Source organism: Chaetodon auriga, chromosome 7 (genome assembly GCF_051107435.1).
Source record: "Chaetodon auriga isolate fChaAug3 chromosome 7, fChaAug3.hap1, whole genome shotgun sequence".
Taxonomy (NCBI): Eukaryota; Metazoa; Chordata; class Actinopteri; order Chaetodontiformes; family Chaetodontidae; genus Chaetodon; species Chaetodon auriga.
The window spans coordinates 5,005,759-5,021,349 of NC_135080.1; the positions used below are offsets into that span (position 1 = coordinate 5,005,759).

General features: G+C 42.0%; 1 protein-coding gene across 1 annotated transcript; it reads right to left on the reverse strand.

The window, feature by feature from the left end:
- Nucleotides 1–340: 340 nt before the first annotated feature.
- LOC143323736 (high affinity cationic amino acid transporter 1-like) lies at nt 341–13,236 on the reverse strand. The gene is made up of 12 exons (XM_076735755.1): nt 13,124–13,236; nt 7,938–8,345; nt 7,700–7,858; nt 7,437–7,608; nt 7,209–7,342; nt 6,906–7,128; nt 6,083–6,222; nt 5,266–5,368; nt 4,655–4,860; nt 4,393–4,544; nt 3,373–3,481; nt 341–3,274 (listed from the first exon to the last, which is right to left on the reverse strand). Exons 2-12 carry the CDS (start codon nt 8,305–8,307, stop codon nt 3,102–3,104), a joined length of 1,941 nt encoding a protein of 646 aa, XP_076591870.1. The 5' UTR covers nt 8,308–8,345; nt 13,124–13,236; the 3' UTR covers nt 341–3,101.
- Nucleotides 13,237–15,591: the final 2,355 nt, after the last annotated feature.

Genomic DNA, 15,591 nt, shown 5'->3' on the forward strand with positions numbered 1-15,591 from the left:
ATACAGGTGTTCTTTGCATCCAGGTATTACTTTTAGAGTTATAAAAGCTTTATTTTTTATCATTATTTAATTATTTATGTGCAAAACGTTACATAAATAAAAATCCATTATCATTATTATTATTATTAGAAGTAACTAAACAAAATAACATCATTGTACACTATCCAGTTCTTATGATTTATAAACAAAAATATAAAACGAAATTCTGAACAGACACCAAAAAAATGACTAACAAACTCAAAACAAACTGTTTCATGCAAACCCTTTATGTAACATGTTGGTCAGACATTTGAACCTCATTTCTCCTAAAAATCAAAGACAAAGTCTGTTGCTTTAACTTTGAACATTATTTATTTACAGCAGAAACTATACAAGCAGCAATCCGTCTCCAGACAACACACGCTGCAACTGCTGACTTTCAACGCTCTGATATGCCATAAACCCGTCTATAACTCAGCAGAACTACAAAATCTACATCTTTTTTTTCAAGCTTTGTAACTTCACAATAGTGCAGCATGCAAAAGTTTACATAAAACAGTGTCAAGGACAAAAATTCCAACTGATTGTGGTTCCATGGATGAAGCCTCATAACAAAAGGCTAAATCCCAGTCAGTGAAACTAAGGCTCATGATACACACCTCATGAATGACTCCTTGGTTCTATCAAGCAAATATATCACATCTCTGACTGTTAACAGCTGCAATGCTGTTGGCACAGTTTATATTAGCATTCTTAGTTTTTACATCATGCATGCAAAAAAAAAAAAAACAAGTTTTAGTTGGAACCTGCTGGGTGATATGGTGACAGACAAGTCATGTTTGTAACATGAGCAATAATTCAAAAACCAAAAGTATTTACAAAAACAAAAAAATGAGGCGAAAATGCTGGAAACTGGCATGTGTAAAACAGGTAATGATGCATGTGATGATTTTATAACAAAGAACCAAACGTACAAGTCTTAATGTCCCGCTGATTCAAACACGCCCCAGTTTAAAGAAAGACTCTTTGCTTTAATGCATAGTATTTACAACGCAAAACTAACTCTGTGCAGCATGACTGGACAATTTGACAATTTTGCAACAATAAAATGCAACTAAGTCACATGCACTGTGTTTATTTACAAGCCATCTCGTCTTTTAAACTTGAACTGCGATGCCATCGTTCGAAAAATATACAGCAACTCTGGCAATTAATCCAATTCAATCTAACATAATTTGGCTTCAGGCTACATCAATGGAGGATAAATAGCAACAAAAGAAAATATTTCATCATATTATCCATTTTAAAAAGGACTCAATCAGGAGATTTTTCACCTTGTTACATTTTCAGTCTTTAGTAACCACATCTATCTCAGTATCGTCTTCAGACTTTAGCTGCCCTGAGAATCTGCACACACAACAGCTTTCAAAGGGACACTGTGACATGCGTTACTGCTAGAGGTGATACTGTTGCTGTTGGAGTGGGAGGATAACAAAAGTGAGCTCCATGACTCAGATGTTCAGTATCACCATGCGACTGTACGTCGTCCCATTCAGATGCACGTATGTAAACTAAAAAGTGAAACTACTCCCCGAAGGTGAAAGGTCTCATATAGATTATAAATATAGGCTTTTCAAAATCCAAACTGTGCAATTATATACAGACAATATATATGTTTGACAAATCTAGCTGGCAATATCTTACCTTTAAAGGTGCAACATTCATTTGGGACATAGGCACTTAAAATCAACACACACAAGCAGCTTTTTTTTCCTTTGGCTGGTTAAAAAAGTGAATCCATGTAACATCAATCCTTTCACACAGAAACCCTGATCACAAAGTAATGTACCAGATTGTTCACAGCACCGTGGTGAATTTCTCTGAGTTATCCTGTTGATGTGAAACACAGGTACAGAATGTCTACATACAAAGCTGAACCTTTGATTAAAACACAAAAGGCACTGAGGACACACTGAACTTCTCAGCTGGGTTTGAGAAGCATTACTTGCTGATAATTAATGTAATCAATTAAGGTGTGAAATAATTAGATTTAAAAAACAGCCTCCTGTGGGATTTGGACCCAGTATCCGGCACTGTGCCTCTGCCACAAGACAAGAGGCAAACTTTTACCAGGACATCTGCCCAACGTGTGCAAAAAGAAAAAAAAGATGAGGATCATTCGCTTTATTAAAATGCTTTTCTACTCATGGTTCACGATAAAATTATTTCAATATGATAAAAAAATCATATCGTGATAATGCCAATATTCCAACTTGTTTCCATAAAGTCGTAATGCCGTTAAAGCAACAAAAAGCATGACTGAAGGAGAAAGTAACGCTGCTACCGGCTCCACGGTGGACGAGTTGTTTCCAGAAAGGGGAGCGACTTAAGTAGTGTTGAAGTATTTCAGCTACAAAAGATCAGATATCGTGGTAATATGTAAGAAGTGCAATGCAACAAACTTATTTCACCACCTCAAGCAGAAGCACCTAGTTGAGCACGAGGAGAGCTCAGCAGCTGCTGTGAGATCTAAACCGAGCAGACGAACTGCACTGGCTCAGCACAGCGCCGCCAAATCTTTGGCAGGTTCTACTCCATATTTTGTCATCTAAAAGAAATACCGTAAAATGGTGTGATACTTTTCAGGGCCATACTGCCCACTCCTGTTTGTAACTCATAACGTTTATTATACTGTCTTTTCTGTAAAGAGCCAACATATGAAAATTAGTCATTTCAAGAGCAGCCACAGACGCTGAACTCTCAAAAACTTTGTTGCTCTACCTTTGGTTGCTGTCCACAGACTTAGTGGTGTGTAGTAAAATTGATCATATCAAAATGTAAAGAATAAAAAAATACGAGAAAATAAAAACATTCTCCAAAATAAAATCTTGGTTTTCACATGTATGAAGATTCATCTGGCCGTTTTAAAAAAATTTACTGGGCCTGTACCTCTAAATAGTCTTATTCTTATTCTTCTAAGTTAGACATTTTTGGCCTGAAATAGCAAACACGCTGGCTGGAGTAGTTTCCTTAAAGTATGTCTCCTGGATCTGCAGCTAATTCAAAGAATCTAAAATGTCATTGTTTGATATGCAGAACAGATTAGTGAACCTCCTGTCTCCTCAGGAGTCTTCTTCGTCATCTCTGGTGCCTTTTTGTGTGTTGTGTAGGAAGGCCTCCTTCTCCGTGGCCATGGGCTCTCCCTTTATTGTGCAGGTCGGTGTGTCGGTGTCAGACCTGGTCACCACTGCCTCTGCACTGTTGCGAATACCATAGCTGAAGTAGATAATGAAACCTACAAATGGTAGAGAAACATCGTGGCAAAGACATTAATTCCTTTCCAAAAACATGAAACAGGTGATGATATTTTTGTTGGCCTAAAATCCAAAGTACCTAAGACCATCCAGATGGAAAAGCGCATCCAGGTTCCTCTGTCGAGCTGCATCATCAGATAGACGTTGATGAACAAACTAGCGACTGGGAGAAAGGGCAGCAGGGGAACCTACGAGAAGAGAGTGCATGTATTTAATGAAAAATGAGAACCTTAGATGTGAGGAAAAGATACAGAGATGGGTGACAAGGACAGCATGAATAATAGAGTAAGCCAATGACGCAGGAATCAGCTCTAGACAACACTGAAAACAAAGAAAGCACAATTAAGAGCAATTTTTAAGTCTTCAGTAACATATACTTCAGTACCTGAAGTCTAAAGCACCTGTGTCCTCTCTTAAACCCGACAACCACAGTTCATTAACCTCCTAAACACTTATTTCACCTTCACATTTTGGCACAAGTGGATATAAAGTAGACTAATTTCCCTCCATAGACTGACTGCATCACATGCAGTATATATTCTCTATTTGCTTGTTAAAACTGTCCACTGAAGCTGCTGTTTGCATAATTTATTATAGGACATTTTCTCAAGTGGATGGGCTTTAATAATGAACAACTTTACGTTCGTACCAACCAATTTCAAGAGCAGGGCATTAATCTAAGGTTATCTCACATTTTCCAGGTAGCCATTGGTCTCATTTCATTTCAGCACAAAAATGTTATAATGCAGCTGCAAGGAGTCTAACTGCATCACTATACAATGAAATAAAAGTGACGAAAGGTTCACTATGATGGAGGATCAAATTCAAGGAAGCTTCATGTCTCTGCAGGTTGATTTTAATAATGAGCTGAACCAACGTAAATGCAATCAATGAATAAAACATTTGGTTTAAATAAACACAGGTTTGGACCTTTAATAAACTCTGAAGAGCACATCATCCCCCTGTCGCTGTGCTCACATCACACCTGTAACACTACAATAAAACTGGGCTTTATTGATTTACACATCACTCTTATCGCATTCTGGCAATGTAGTATTGAAACTGAAAGACTGAAATAGTGTGAGCGAACAAACTCTACCTTGAAGGCAAGCTTGGCTTTGCTCTGCGGCTGTCTCCACACAATGAAGGTGAGAATCAGACAAACCACCAAGATAATACCGAGGATTGACACTGACCAGGCTGCCAGCCCTCCTTGAACAGCTACAACACTGAAGACACACACCAACACACCTGGAGGCAAAGATAAAGGCAGTCAAGAGAGGTCATCAGGTGAAGTTCTGTATCAGTAACCCGGTGAATCACTTTCATCCAGTTTTCTCTGAGCTTTGTATGCGTCTCACCAAGCACACTGGTGCAAATGTTGACTGCAAACCCGGACAGAGGGGACGGCTCTGTGTTTGAAGGGTAAAGCAGATTCTTGACAGTGAAGTGATCCTCCGGTTGTGGTAACATGTCAATATTACCCTCGTTGTAAGAATCTGCAATTTCAGGTTCATCCTGAGTGTTGGCCATCTCGTAGGCCCCACGGGGGTTTTCAGGCTGGTATCTTCAGACGGCAAAACAAAGACATACAGACTGCTGAGCATAAGGACACACAGCAGAAGACTTTCCCTAACCAAGTTTCACACTGCATCATGTTCATGTTTAGAGCTTAAATGGATGTTTCTCTCCGGTGGATATGCTACAAATCATTACTATAATCTCATATACATGAAATGGCTTAATGTGCTCGAAGACTCCATGATTCTGTGTTTGGCAGCTCAGATCAGATCAGTATCTGTATCTAGTTTCAGACAGAAACTGAAGATGTGTTAGACCATTCTGGATCAACTGGTCTGACTAGTCTCGGATTGGGGATTTTCAGCCAATTGGCAGGGTTTATTCAGCCTGGTAATCATCTAGTGTTCTGTCAACCTGACACTGCACGTATAAGTTGAGAGATGAGGACTACCTGAGGACTAGCACACATGCAGCCACCAGAGTATAGGCCAGCAAAGTGCCAATGGACATGAGGTCAACCAGGTCCTTCAGGTCAAACAGGAAAGCCATCACAGCTGCAGGACACACAGGAGAAAAAAATGCACAATGTCAGCAAAAAGGTTAAAAACGCACAAAGCACATTGACCAGAATATAATGCAGAGATTTGATTTTCAGACGATTCATACTTTTAAAATCAATCATTTTCAAATACTTACTGCACAGCTCCATTTATTACAACTTTGAGTCATTTTGCCACAATCATCCTTCCACAAAAAGGCACTGATGCTTTTGGCCTTATCTCAGCTACCTACCAGACATAAGCCCTGCCACCAAGGTGGCGATGATGGGTGTCTTCCTCTCGCTGACACGAGCCAGAAACGAGAAGAGCAGACCATCGCGGGCCATAGCAAAGACAATGCGTGGAAGAGGAAACATGGAGCCAAGGAGGCTAAGCCAAAGATGAAGGAAGAAGGAGGACGAGGCAGAGATTTTTAACTTACAGGAAAAATTAGTGAACTCTGGTGTCATACAAAGCCTCATCTGCAGCCACTCCCAGACGGACATCCCAATAAACAGCTGAGGATGCTGTACTCGGGATGTCATCGTGTCAGCTTTGGTATGTAAATAACTGAAGAAGAAATACTAAATTTGCAGGACTATCTTTGTACAGCCTGACCAATCCTGGTTTTGGCTGAGTGCTTGTGTTGAGGCCATGTGACACCAAGAGTGTGTCATAGGGCTCTGATAGGAACCCAAACCAGTTAGTAAGTTTAGGTCATAACCTCACCTGCCACAACACCTGATGTTACTGTAGCTGTTAGAGGGGTTTTGGTTCGTGGGCTGATTTTAGCCAAACATTTGAAGAGCAGGCCATCTTCTGCCATGGCCCAGATCACTCTGGGCATTGGGAACATGGAGCCTAGTAAACTAGTGTGGGAGAGAGAGCAGAAAGCGTGCCGTGCAAGTGAATGCACAGTTAGAAAACATGACTGGGGACTGCTGAAGCACACTGCTGTCTAAAATATTGTTCGCTGTAGCATCGAAATTTTCCTTGACTGGAACTAAGGGGTCCAAACCCTGAAAACAGCCCCAGACCAAAAGCACATAAAAACTGGACCGGGGTGTCCACATACTTATGGCCAAAGATCTTCTAAGGATGAGCACTGCAAATTAGCTTAGACTATATAATATTCAGTTAATATTCTCATTTATTAATCTACTATAAAACAACACATACATAAAACAGATGCTGAGTTTTTGACCACCTGTCAATGCACACATGTGACAAGATTTTTATTCCTGCCAAGGCTTTGCACCATCCCACTGAGCTACAGATGGTAGTGACGCACCAGGCAGCAAAGCTGCAGGGACGACTGCGAGCATGTAAACATGAACGTAAACAATGCAGGATTCAGAGCAGAGGAGCATCTAGTCCATGAGACAGGTGGTCTATTCCAGGAGTCAGGCAGAGTGCGGGGGCTTATTTGCAACTTCTGATACAATGCAGGTCACAAACTTTCAATCATAAATTATTAATTTCTAAAAAAGCATGCAAACATTTATAAGTCCTATGCAACTTCTCATGCGGAGGCGGTAGCACAGCTTTTTACCTGGTCGACAAGGCACACAAAGAGCCAATGGCCACTGCATAAGTTGCTCCCTCCCAGCCCACGTATTTAAAGGCCACTGGCAGTGGGCTGTTCATGTCCAGCATGTAATAAGGCATCATCACTGTGAGGGCTGCGGACACGCTGAAGTACGCCACAAAACAGATAAGGAGCGAGGCCACAATTCCAATAGGAATGGCCCTCTGAGGATTCTTCACTTCTTCTCCTGGGGACGAAACATAACTGGAAATGTCAGAGAGCAGGGGTCGTGTGTGTTGGTTACCAATTTAATGCATTTCCTCTTACCTGTTGTGGCAATGCAGTCAAAGCCTACAAAGGCATAAAAACAGGTGGCAGCACCAGAGAACACTCCAGACCAGCCAAAAGGCAGGAAGCCGCCATCACCAAGACTTTCTTTTGATGGGAGGGAATCAGACATGCTGGAAATGAAAGGAAGGAGATATTTTCTTGTTTGAAACAAAACTTCATCCAGCACATAATACATTTTGTGAATAAGCTCTTCATTTCACACACTTGAGGCTATAGTTGCTGGTGGCGTTGAGGATTTCTTCAGGGTCCACATTCCAGTTTTTTAGGTTTCCTTTGACGAAGCCGGAGATGATCACAAACAGTAGCACCAGAATGTTGATGCAGGTGAATATTTTATTCACCAAGGCTGACTCCTTCACCCCAAATGCAAGCAGTCCTACAAACAGTTAGAAAAAGACAATATGAAAGCCTATGATTTAAAAACGGGGGGAAAATGAGATAAAACATGAGAGGGACATGAGCCTCACCTGTCAGAGTGATTATGATGAAAACAGCAAATATGTCTGGATACTCCGCCAGGACACCCGGAGCGTCCATGGACATGTACCGTCTGCAGAATTCCTCAATGTGCCGTCCTATCAGCTCATCAAAGGTTGCGCTCCATGCTCTGGCTACACTTGAAGTTCCTGTGCAGAGCAAGGTATTCATGTAAACTGAAGAATATCTGCTAGCAGCCAACTTCCTTCCTTATTTAAAGTGTCTCACCAATGATGTAAGAGAGGATGAGGTTCCAGCCTGTGATAAAGGCCCACAGTTCTCCAACTGTCACATAGCTATAGAGGTAGGCTGAGCCAGTTTTGGGAACACGGGCTCCGAACTCGGCATAGCACAGACCGGCCAGGACTGAGGCGAGGGCAGCGATGAGGAAGGAGAGGACGATGGCAGGTCCAGAGCTGTCTCGGGCGACAGCACCAGCCAGCACGTAGACTCCAGCACCCAGCGTACTGCCGACACCCAGAGCCACCAGGTCAAACGTGTTGAGGCATCGAGAGAAGTGGGAATCCTCAACATTACAGTCCACAACCTTCACCCGCAGGAGCTGCTTCCCAATGCCCTTTAATGTTGCCAGAATCATCCTAGCTTGCACCAAAAGCTCAACAGATAATAATTTACCTGTTGATAAAACAAGACAGGAATGACAGAGAACTAAAATTACTATGTTGTCTGCTCATATCAGGTAACTCTTTGCACCTTGTGCTTCTGACTTTGATTTGATGTTTTTTGAAATATTAGCTCAAACATAAAGCAAGAAATTGCAGAGTGTTGACATTGACAGCTTTTTGTCCATTTAAAGTATGGACACTCCCAAATTTCTCTGCTCAATCTACTTGCATTTTCTGGTCGGTGGTGGAAAGAGGACATTACTATGAGCATTAGAACAACGTCACAAGACAAAAATTAAAATGAGAACATTGCTGTCGGTGCGGTTTGCATCATGATGGGCATGATCCAATGTACTAAACAAGCTTATTGCTCCCTGCACCAAAAATGTGACTAAATTCACTTCAATCATGCCAATGACACAAAATCTTAGAGTTTGGTGTGAAATTCATACTAACTACCTTTAGATATCCACCTAAAACCACAGGTTACACAGCAAGATTTACATCAAACGTGAAGGAATTTCAAGTGTTCCTGAGATATCACACTCATGAGAACGGGACAGATGCACAATCTGAAAACACAATGCATCGAGCTACAGCGTTGCCAGCATGGAGGAATAAAAAGGTAAACAAACCAAGTCTTTTTGTAACAGCGCCACTCGCCACACAATTCCATTATATTTCGTAAATACTCCACAGGGCATAATCCTAACGATCCAAAATTCAAAAAACACACACAAGACAGATCTAGATCTGCCCAATAATGCAGACAAGTACTCACTTTCACAACACAATACAAAACAGGATCTTCAGTCTTCAATGGTACACAGTTACTCTTCTTTTGGCTTCTGAATCCGCTCAACCACCTTATCCACAGCGCAGCTGTAGACAGTCCAGTCAGCTTCAGATGAACAGAACTGAGAGAGACGTTTACAAGCACGGGCTTGACACGTGACGCCGACGCCTCTTAGTGTACAAACCATTCAGGTGTCCAGCTCACAAATAGAACAGCGACACATGACATGACGTCTGAGCAGCTGTGATGACAGCCATGTTCCCTGCACACAAGACTGACTGACTCTGGCAGGCACTACTCCTAATAGTCAAGTCATGAATACACAACTACTCTTTTACCATCTGACAGCAGAAGTACTTATTCTGCATAAAATAAATAATTGAGTAAGACGTGCTGGTGCTGCTTATCAGTGTGGTCCGTATGAGGAATTCAATTTAAGACCATATCAATGGCATGAGCATGAGCACTGCGTATCAGGACGTCACAATGTGTGTACAACATTCTCCGAAAAGAAGACAAGACTCAAGGACTAAATCAGCTAAACAGTTTCACGTTATTTGTCAAGGTTATAATGACCTGGACAGTTGCAGCCGGACCTTTCATTGGGCAAACAGTTTGATTAGACCAACATGCAGAAGCCAAAACAATCGTGGTGAATGAACATACAGCTGAAACCAGAAAATAAAGTGAACTAATGTGTACTTCTCACATCGGTCAAAAATGTGAAGGCAGAGGTAGGGCATGACAAAAGATGTCCTGAGAAACACGTTGCACAAGCGAGAACATGTGTTCCATCCCAGCCCGGACAAAAGGGGCATGAATAGCCAGTGGTTGTGAACGCACCACGGAGGCACAGTGCAGAACGCACATGATGTGACATGCAGCATCTGAGCTAAAAAAGGAGGGTGGGCAGGATGGGACCCTGCCCTCTTCTCAGCCAATCACTGAACTCAACACCTGCTCGTGACACACAGGGGATGTGTGGGTGAATTTGGAATAGCAGTCAGTCACATGCTCTGTGCCTGTGTTTGCTCCTTCAAATGTCTTTTAGGTTCACTGTGACATTGTTTATACGCATGGAGATGACAGCAGGGTCACAATAAGACCTCAAAAAAATGTTAATATATATGAGATCCATTTTTAAAATTAATATCATCTCAAGGAAATTGGCTGAGAGAGTGGTGGGGCTGGCACAGAGCTGGTGTTTTTATTGTAGCCATAATAAAGTTTCAGTGAAGCTACAAAACAATGTCATTTCCATCGATTCTCTCCTCACAAATTAGTGATATAGATAACATCACATCCTTAAAATATAGTTGCACTCAAGTCAAGCTTTAATACTGGACCTGCATATTTGTGTCGGCTGAATTCAAACGATGCTGCGAACGTGAGATCGATTACACACAACTGATGGACACCTGCAGAACCACCTGCGTCTGGGAATGCACATCATCAAACGATGTGAGCATGCAATTAGGCATTTTCCTAAAATGAATTCCAGACAAGCTGCTGACTGTCTTTAACTACAATTTTTCCTGCATGAATTTAAAAGCTTGGGGACCACTTAGCTACCAGCTGGCATGTGAAGGGTATCAACAGCACTACAAAAAGCCCACCTGCCCCCTGGTGCAACTGGGGGCGGAGCAAGCAAAGTGCCATGTGAGAGCGATCATAAAACAGGCAGCTTACACGAGCCAAACAAACTTTCCTTTCCAGGTATTAGGCCTTAGTGACACCTCGAGGGCCACACTGACCTTGTAGAATTAAAGCTCCGAAGGACAGAACACAACAACAGCCATCCATTAGAAAAGCAATAACAGCTTTAACGATTTTCTGAGCTTCGCTGAGATGTTTATACCTTCATACCATGCAGGTACTGAGAAACGTTTCTTGTCCTTGTGGAAAGAAAACAGAAACTGACATGGATGATTGAAAACACTCAGATTTAAAACTAAAACGATCCTTTTCATGACAAAAGCAGAAATCATCAGTGAAGCCTGAAAATCTCAATTTCTGAGCAGTTCAATGCCTTGTAACATTCATCATGTAAACTGTGAAATGTTGACACCCCGTTTAAAGTCCACCGCCCTGTTGGACCTCAGCTGAGATGACCTTGCAGGCTTCTCACTGATTCAGAGTTTACATTCTGTACCTTCCTCGTGGTTTATACTCTGCGACTGTATGCAAAACCATAAATTTCACAGTGACACCACACAGCATACCTTTCATTCCCCAAACATGTTTGACTGCTAGGTCCTCCGCCATACTAGACACTACGGGTCTGACACTGCGGCCATCATATTGCTTCAAAATATCCTTTAAAGATGCATAAATTCATACTTATTTGGCAGGTGCTCACACTTAAATGCTCCAATGGTTCTTTGAATGATTTTGTATTTCTAAAGCAATTGTTAGGAACATGTCCCAATGATGTCTGCTTTACCCAATAAGGCACATCATAGTTATTTATCTATTTCTAATATATCCAGAAACCTGCACAGTTTTTTAAAATTCAATTCAAAATGGAAAACCACAAATTATACAAACCGTTTTTACAGGTTCAAATATTCTCTGCAATGTGTGTTTCTGTGCTTTATAATTACAAGAACCACAAGATTTCTGCATATTTCCCACAGTTATATTCTGACAGCGCATTAAAGCCAAACCATGACACCACACTGTAGCTCCTCATTTCAGCGAAAATGCTCCTGAGGGCTTCACGGGGGTGAAAGTTTTGACACACGGAGCCACTGTCAAGCCAACATGTTTCCCTTACTCCACTTCCGACAGCATGTTTTTCATTTAGGCAAGTCCCATGAAGAAGCCAAGTGCAGCAGAGAACACGTCTCAGACTGACGACAGGCCGGCAGGATGCAGCGATGACCTTTGTGAAATCAAACTCACTATCAGCTGTGTGGATCATGCACAATGTGTACATTTTATTCTGCTCAGCTTTTAATCATGGCTCTAGTACCTCAGGTTAAAAAGTGCTTCTTTCTGTATATTTAGGGAATTTTTCAAAAGATAATGTTTCCTTGATCAATCTAGAAGGAATACAGTACTACAAACACAGTAAGTTTAGAATGCAGCCGTTTCATTTGACTAACTCAGACTGCTGAGGCCTTGTCTTTGGATCAACCTTACATTTTTGTGCATAAAAAGGACTGCACACCTTGTCCCTGCCTCTCAGATTGGAAATTGTTGACTGCAGTGGCCAATAACACTTCTCGTTTTAACTCTGCATGATTAATGCCAAATTTATCACAACACAGAGTTTAAGAGATGCATCTAAACAAACCAAGTGAGCCAAAGGATAAAAAGGATATTTTGAGCAATAAAAAAATCAATTGTGAGTGAATTTAACTCGCAGCGTCACATAGAAATGCATTTCCAGGGTGCAAAAACACGTTGAATCCAAAGTCTTCATTATCCAAACTGACATTTTGATTCTTTTCAAATTCTAAAGCCACAGAAAACTTTTCATTTTCACTTTTTCCATTTATTAACAGTGTGGGTTCACATAAGTTCACTCACTCTCTCTCTCTCACACACACACACACACACACACCGCTGCTGCAGCAAATGGCACTCCTGAAATTGTGGCGCTATAAAAGGCAATGTTTCTCCTCATGCTCACAGCTCAGGCTTTACCTTTTAACACCCCCACAAAACTTGCCTTAATTCACTCCTGAACAGTGTAACATGAGTGAAGACCGCCGTACTACTCCAAACCCTCCTGAATGAAGAGGAAAAGGACAGTAAGGTTACATTGCATCAGCCGGATGGCTGCTTCCTCCTTTCAGACCATGTGCGCCGCTTCCTTCGGGATCACTGCAGCTCGGCGGGGAAGCAACCACGCCGCTGCTCTTTTTCTTTTTTGGTTTGTTTTTTGTTTTTCGTCCCTTTGAGGATCAGCCACGGCCTTATAAGTGCGACATGTTCAAAGAAACAACTTATTTTAAAAGCGTTGAATTAGTAAACTTTAACCTTACCGTCTTTGAGAAGACGCCAAACGCAAAGGGCTGCCGTCTCTCTCAGTGACGCGCATGAAACGTTTTCATCCGCCTCGAACCTCTGACAGATGGTTTGTTGGGAAGGACACACACACGGCGGACCAGCCCGCCCACAGAGAGTGGGAAGTCCGCTAAACCGTCTGTTGCTCCACCCGATTATTACGAAAATATCAGGTTCTAATGTTCCCGTTTCTGCAAAGACCACGCGCCACCATCAGATGGCGCTCTTTACAAGCGAACTCCTCCAGCTCCTCCTGTGGACCTCTTCGAGGCATTCTGGATGGTGATCAGAAGCACTAACACACCCTGCAGCCATGTCTTAATATGAAATTTGGCTCATTATCAGCATGCTTATGTCGACACGTTCCCTTCCTTTCATCGTGGCGTACACTCTCACATCAACGCAGAAGATGATGGATCGCTTGTGAAGTTGCAAAAGTCTCAGCGGAGAAACTGCTCTGCTGCTTCCCTGAGTTTCCTGCTGTGGCTGTGGAGACGTACCATGTCGTGATCCTCTTATTTCAGCCTGATTCTTGATATATAGGTCCAAATCTACACAAGGATTTGGGATTATCAGTGCAAGAGTATCCTTACAGACTGCTCAGCATACAAAAAGGAAGCCACACCAGTCATGACTAAGCTTCTTCCAGCCAGGGATGGAAAGATTCCTTCGAGGCAGATCAGTCATTTTTACGCCCCTCTGAAACTAGCTGCAGAGGCTGTTCAGATCAGTTGGATGTTCAGGCTGCTTCATGATTCCCTTCTCTGCTTTGCTATAACTAGTAAATGTATCAAAGCTTACTAAGACATAATTGCGAAGAAAAGTGCTGTATATGCTGCCTTATCTGACATTTCTAGATTTATGTTTGACTGCCGCTCACCCTGTGGGCCAATTGTGGATCGCCTTGATAAATGGGTGTCAGTGCTCTGAGGTGATTTTGAAAGTAATGCAGTTCCTGTGGGACACGGAGAAGGAAGTACTTCATAAGAAATATTTGCACGCTCCCCCTCACCAGATATTGCTGCATTTTGCTCCTTTTAGTTACAGTATCTGTACATTTCTGCTGGATCGTTTCCCACCCCATGAACTTATCTTAACCACCTTTGTAAATGAGAATCAGTGGATTCTGTATTAATGCAGTCCCAGTCCTGGTTCTCAGGGGTTTGAGTACTGATGGTTTTCATTCAAGCTGTTTAATGAGGACTGAATAGACATGAGATACCAGGAGAATGCATTTAATTACTGTACCTTGTACAATAGAAAACAAGTGGCACTTTGGGTCCCAAAGATCTGCATTGGAACCAGTCACTGCAAGTGTTGTGCATAAAGATGAAAAACTGTAATGACAAAAAGAATATCAACACACTCTGCTCTCTGCTGGGCCCAACAACAGTCCCACCACACACATTGATCTTCCCCTCTGCCTTGCCGATTGTGCAGCACTAAGACGGTCGGATTCAGGCACCAGTGATCTTTCTAATCATATCAATCACAATAAAAGTAAAGATTTAAATCAGTTTGACCCAAGAGAGCAAGGATCCCTTCATCTTTTGATACTACTACTTAGGGCTGCAAAGGGTCGGTATATCTATTTATTAAGCTCAGGAAGTTCGGCAATTTTGCACAATTTGAATAGAAGAAATGTACCTTTCAATAGGGAACTTATGTGGGGGGAAATACACATAAAAAGCAGCACTAGGTCATTTAATTGAACTGTAACCATGTACTGCTTTCAGCGGGGCACTCTTCCATGTACAGTACATATGATTTGCCAGCATCCCATTAAATAGGAATTCAGTAAAATTACAACCCTCTGCATGCACAGTGCATCCCATCATATGCAGCCCATACTTGTGCACTGTCAGAGCCAAAGGACTCCATGCTTTCAGGTAGATTTTGGGGTGAGAAACATCCAGCCTCTGGTCTGTGAGACTGTTTGAGCTAGCCCGCGAGACAATAAATAAAAAGCAAAAAGCAACTCACGTACAACTCACACAGGGTGAGCGAGCTAATTGCTAGCTAATAATAAAGAAACTGAAACTTCATTGAGAATGTGTTTGTTGCCACTGTGGAGCTGCCAGCAACAGACAAAGTAAAACTGAATTGAACTGAAGAATTGATGGAGATGAAGGGAAAATCTGATGTGGAAACTCAATGATAGCAAGCGTCTACGTGATTTGGCCTTCATGGTTAACATTACCAAGTACCACTCAGAGCTGAACCTCAAGCTCCAGCCAGCTCCTCAGCTCTCTGCTTTCAAACCTGAAATCATTTCAAGTAAAATTAAAGCTGTAGCAAGGGCAACTGGAAATGGGTAACACTGTGCATTTTCTTAGCCTGCAAGAACAAAAGCCCGCTACGGCATCTGAATATGCCGGTGAGTGTGTAAAACTCCTTCAGGCATTTGATGAGAGGTTTCAGGACATGAAAGCAAACAAAAGGAACT

Excerpts from the sequence above, each read along its gene's own strand:
- LOC143323736 (XM_076735755.1), bottom strand. The coding sequence starts at position 8,307 with ATGATTCTGGCAACATTAAAGGGCATTGGGAAGCAGCTCCTGCGGGTG. Across the intron at positions 7,609-7,699 it reads CATCATAATCACTCTGACAG|GACTGCTTGCATTTGGGGTG; the intron begins GTGAGGCTCATG and ends AACTGTTTGTAG. Across the intron at positions 6,223-6,905 it reads TTGTGTGCCTTGTCGACCAG|TTTACTAGGCTCCATGTTCC; the intron begins GTAAAAAGCTGT and ends CTCCCACACTAG.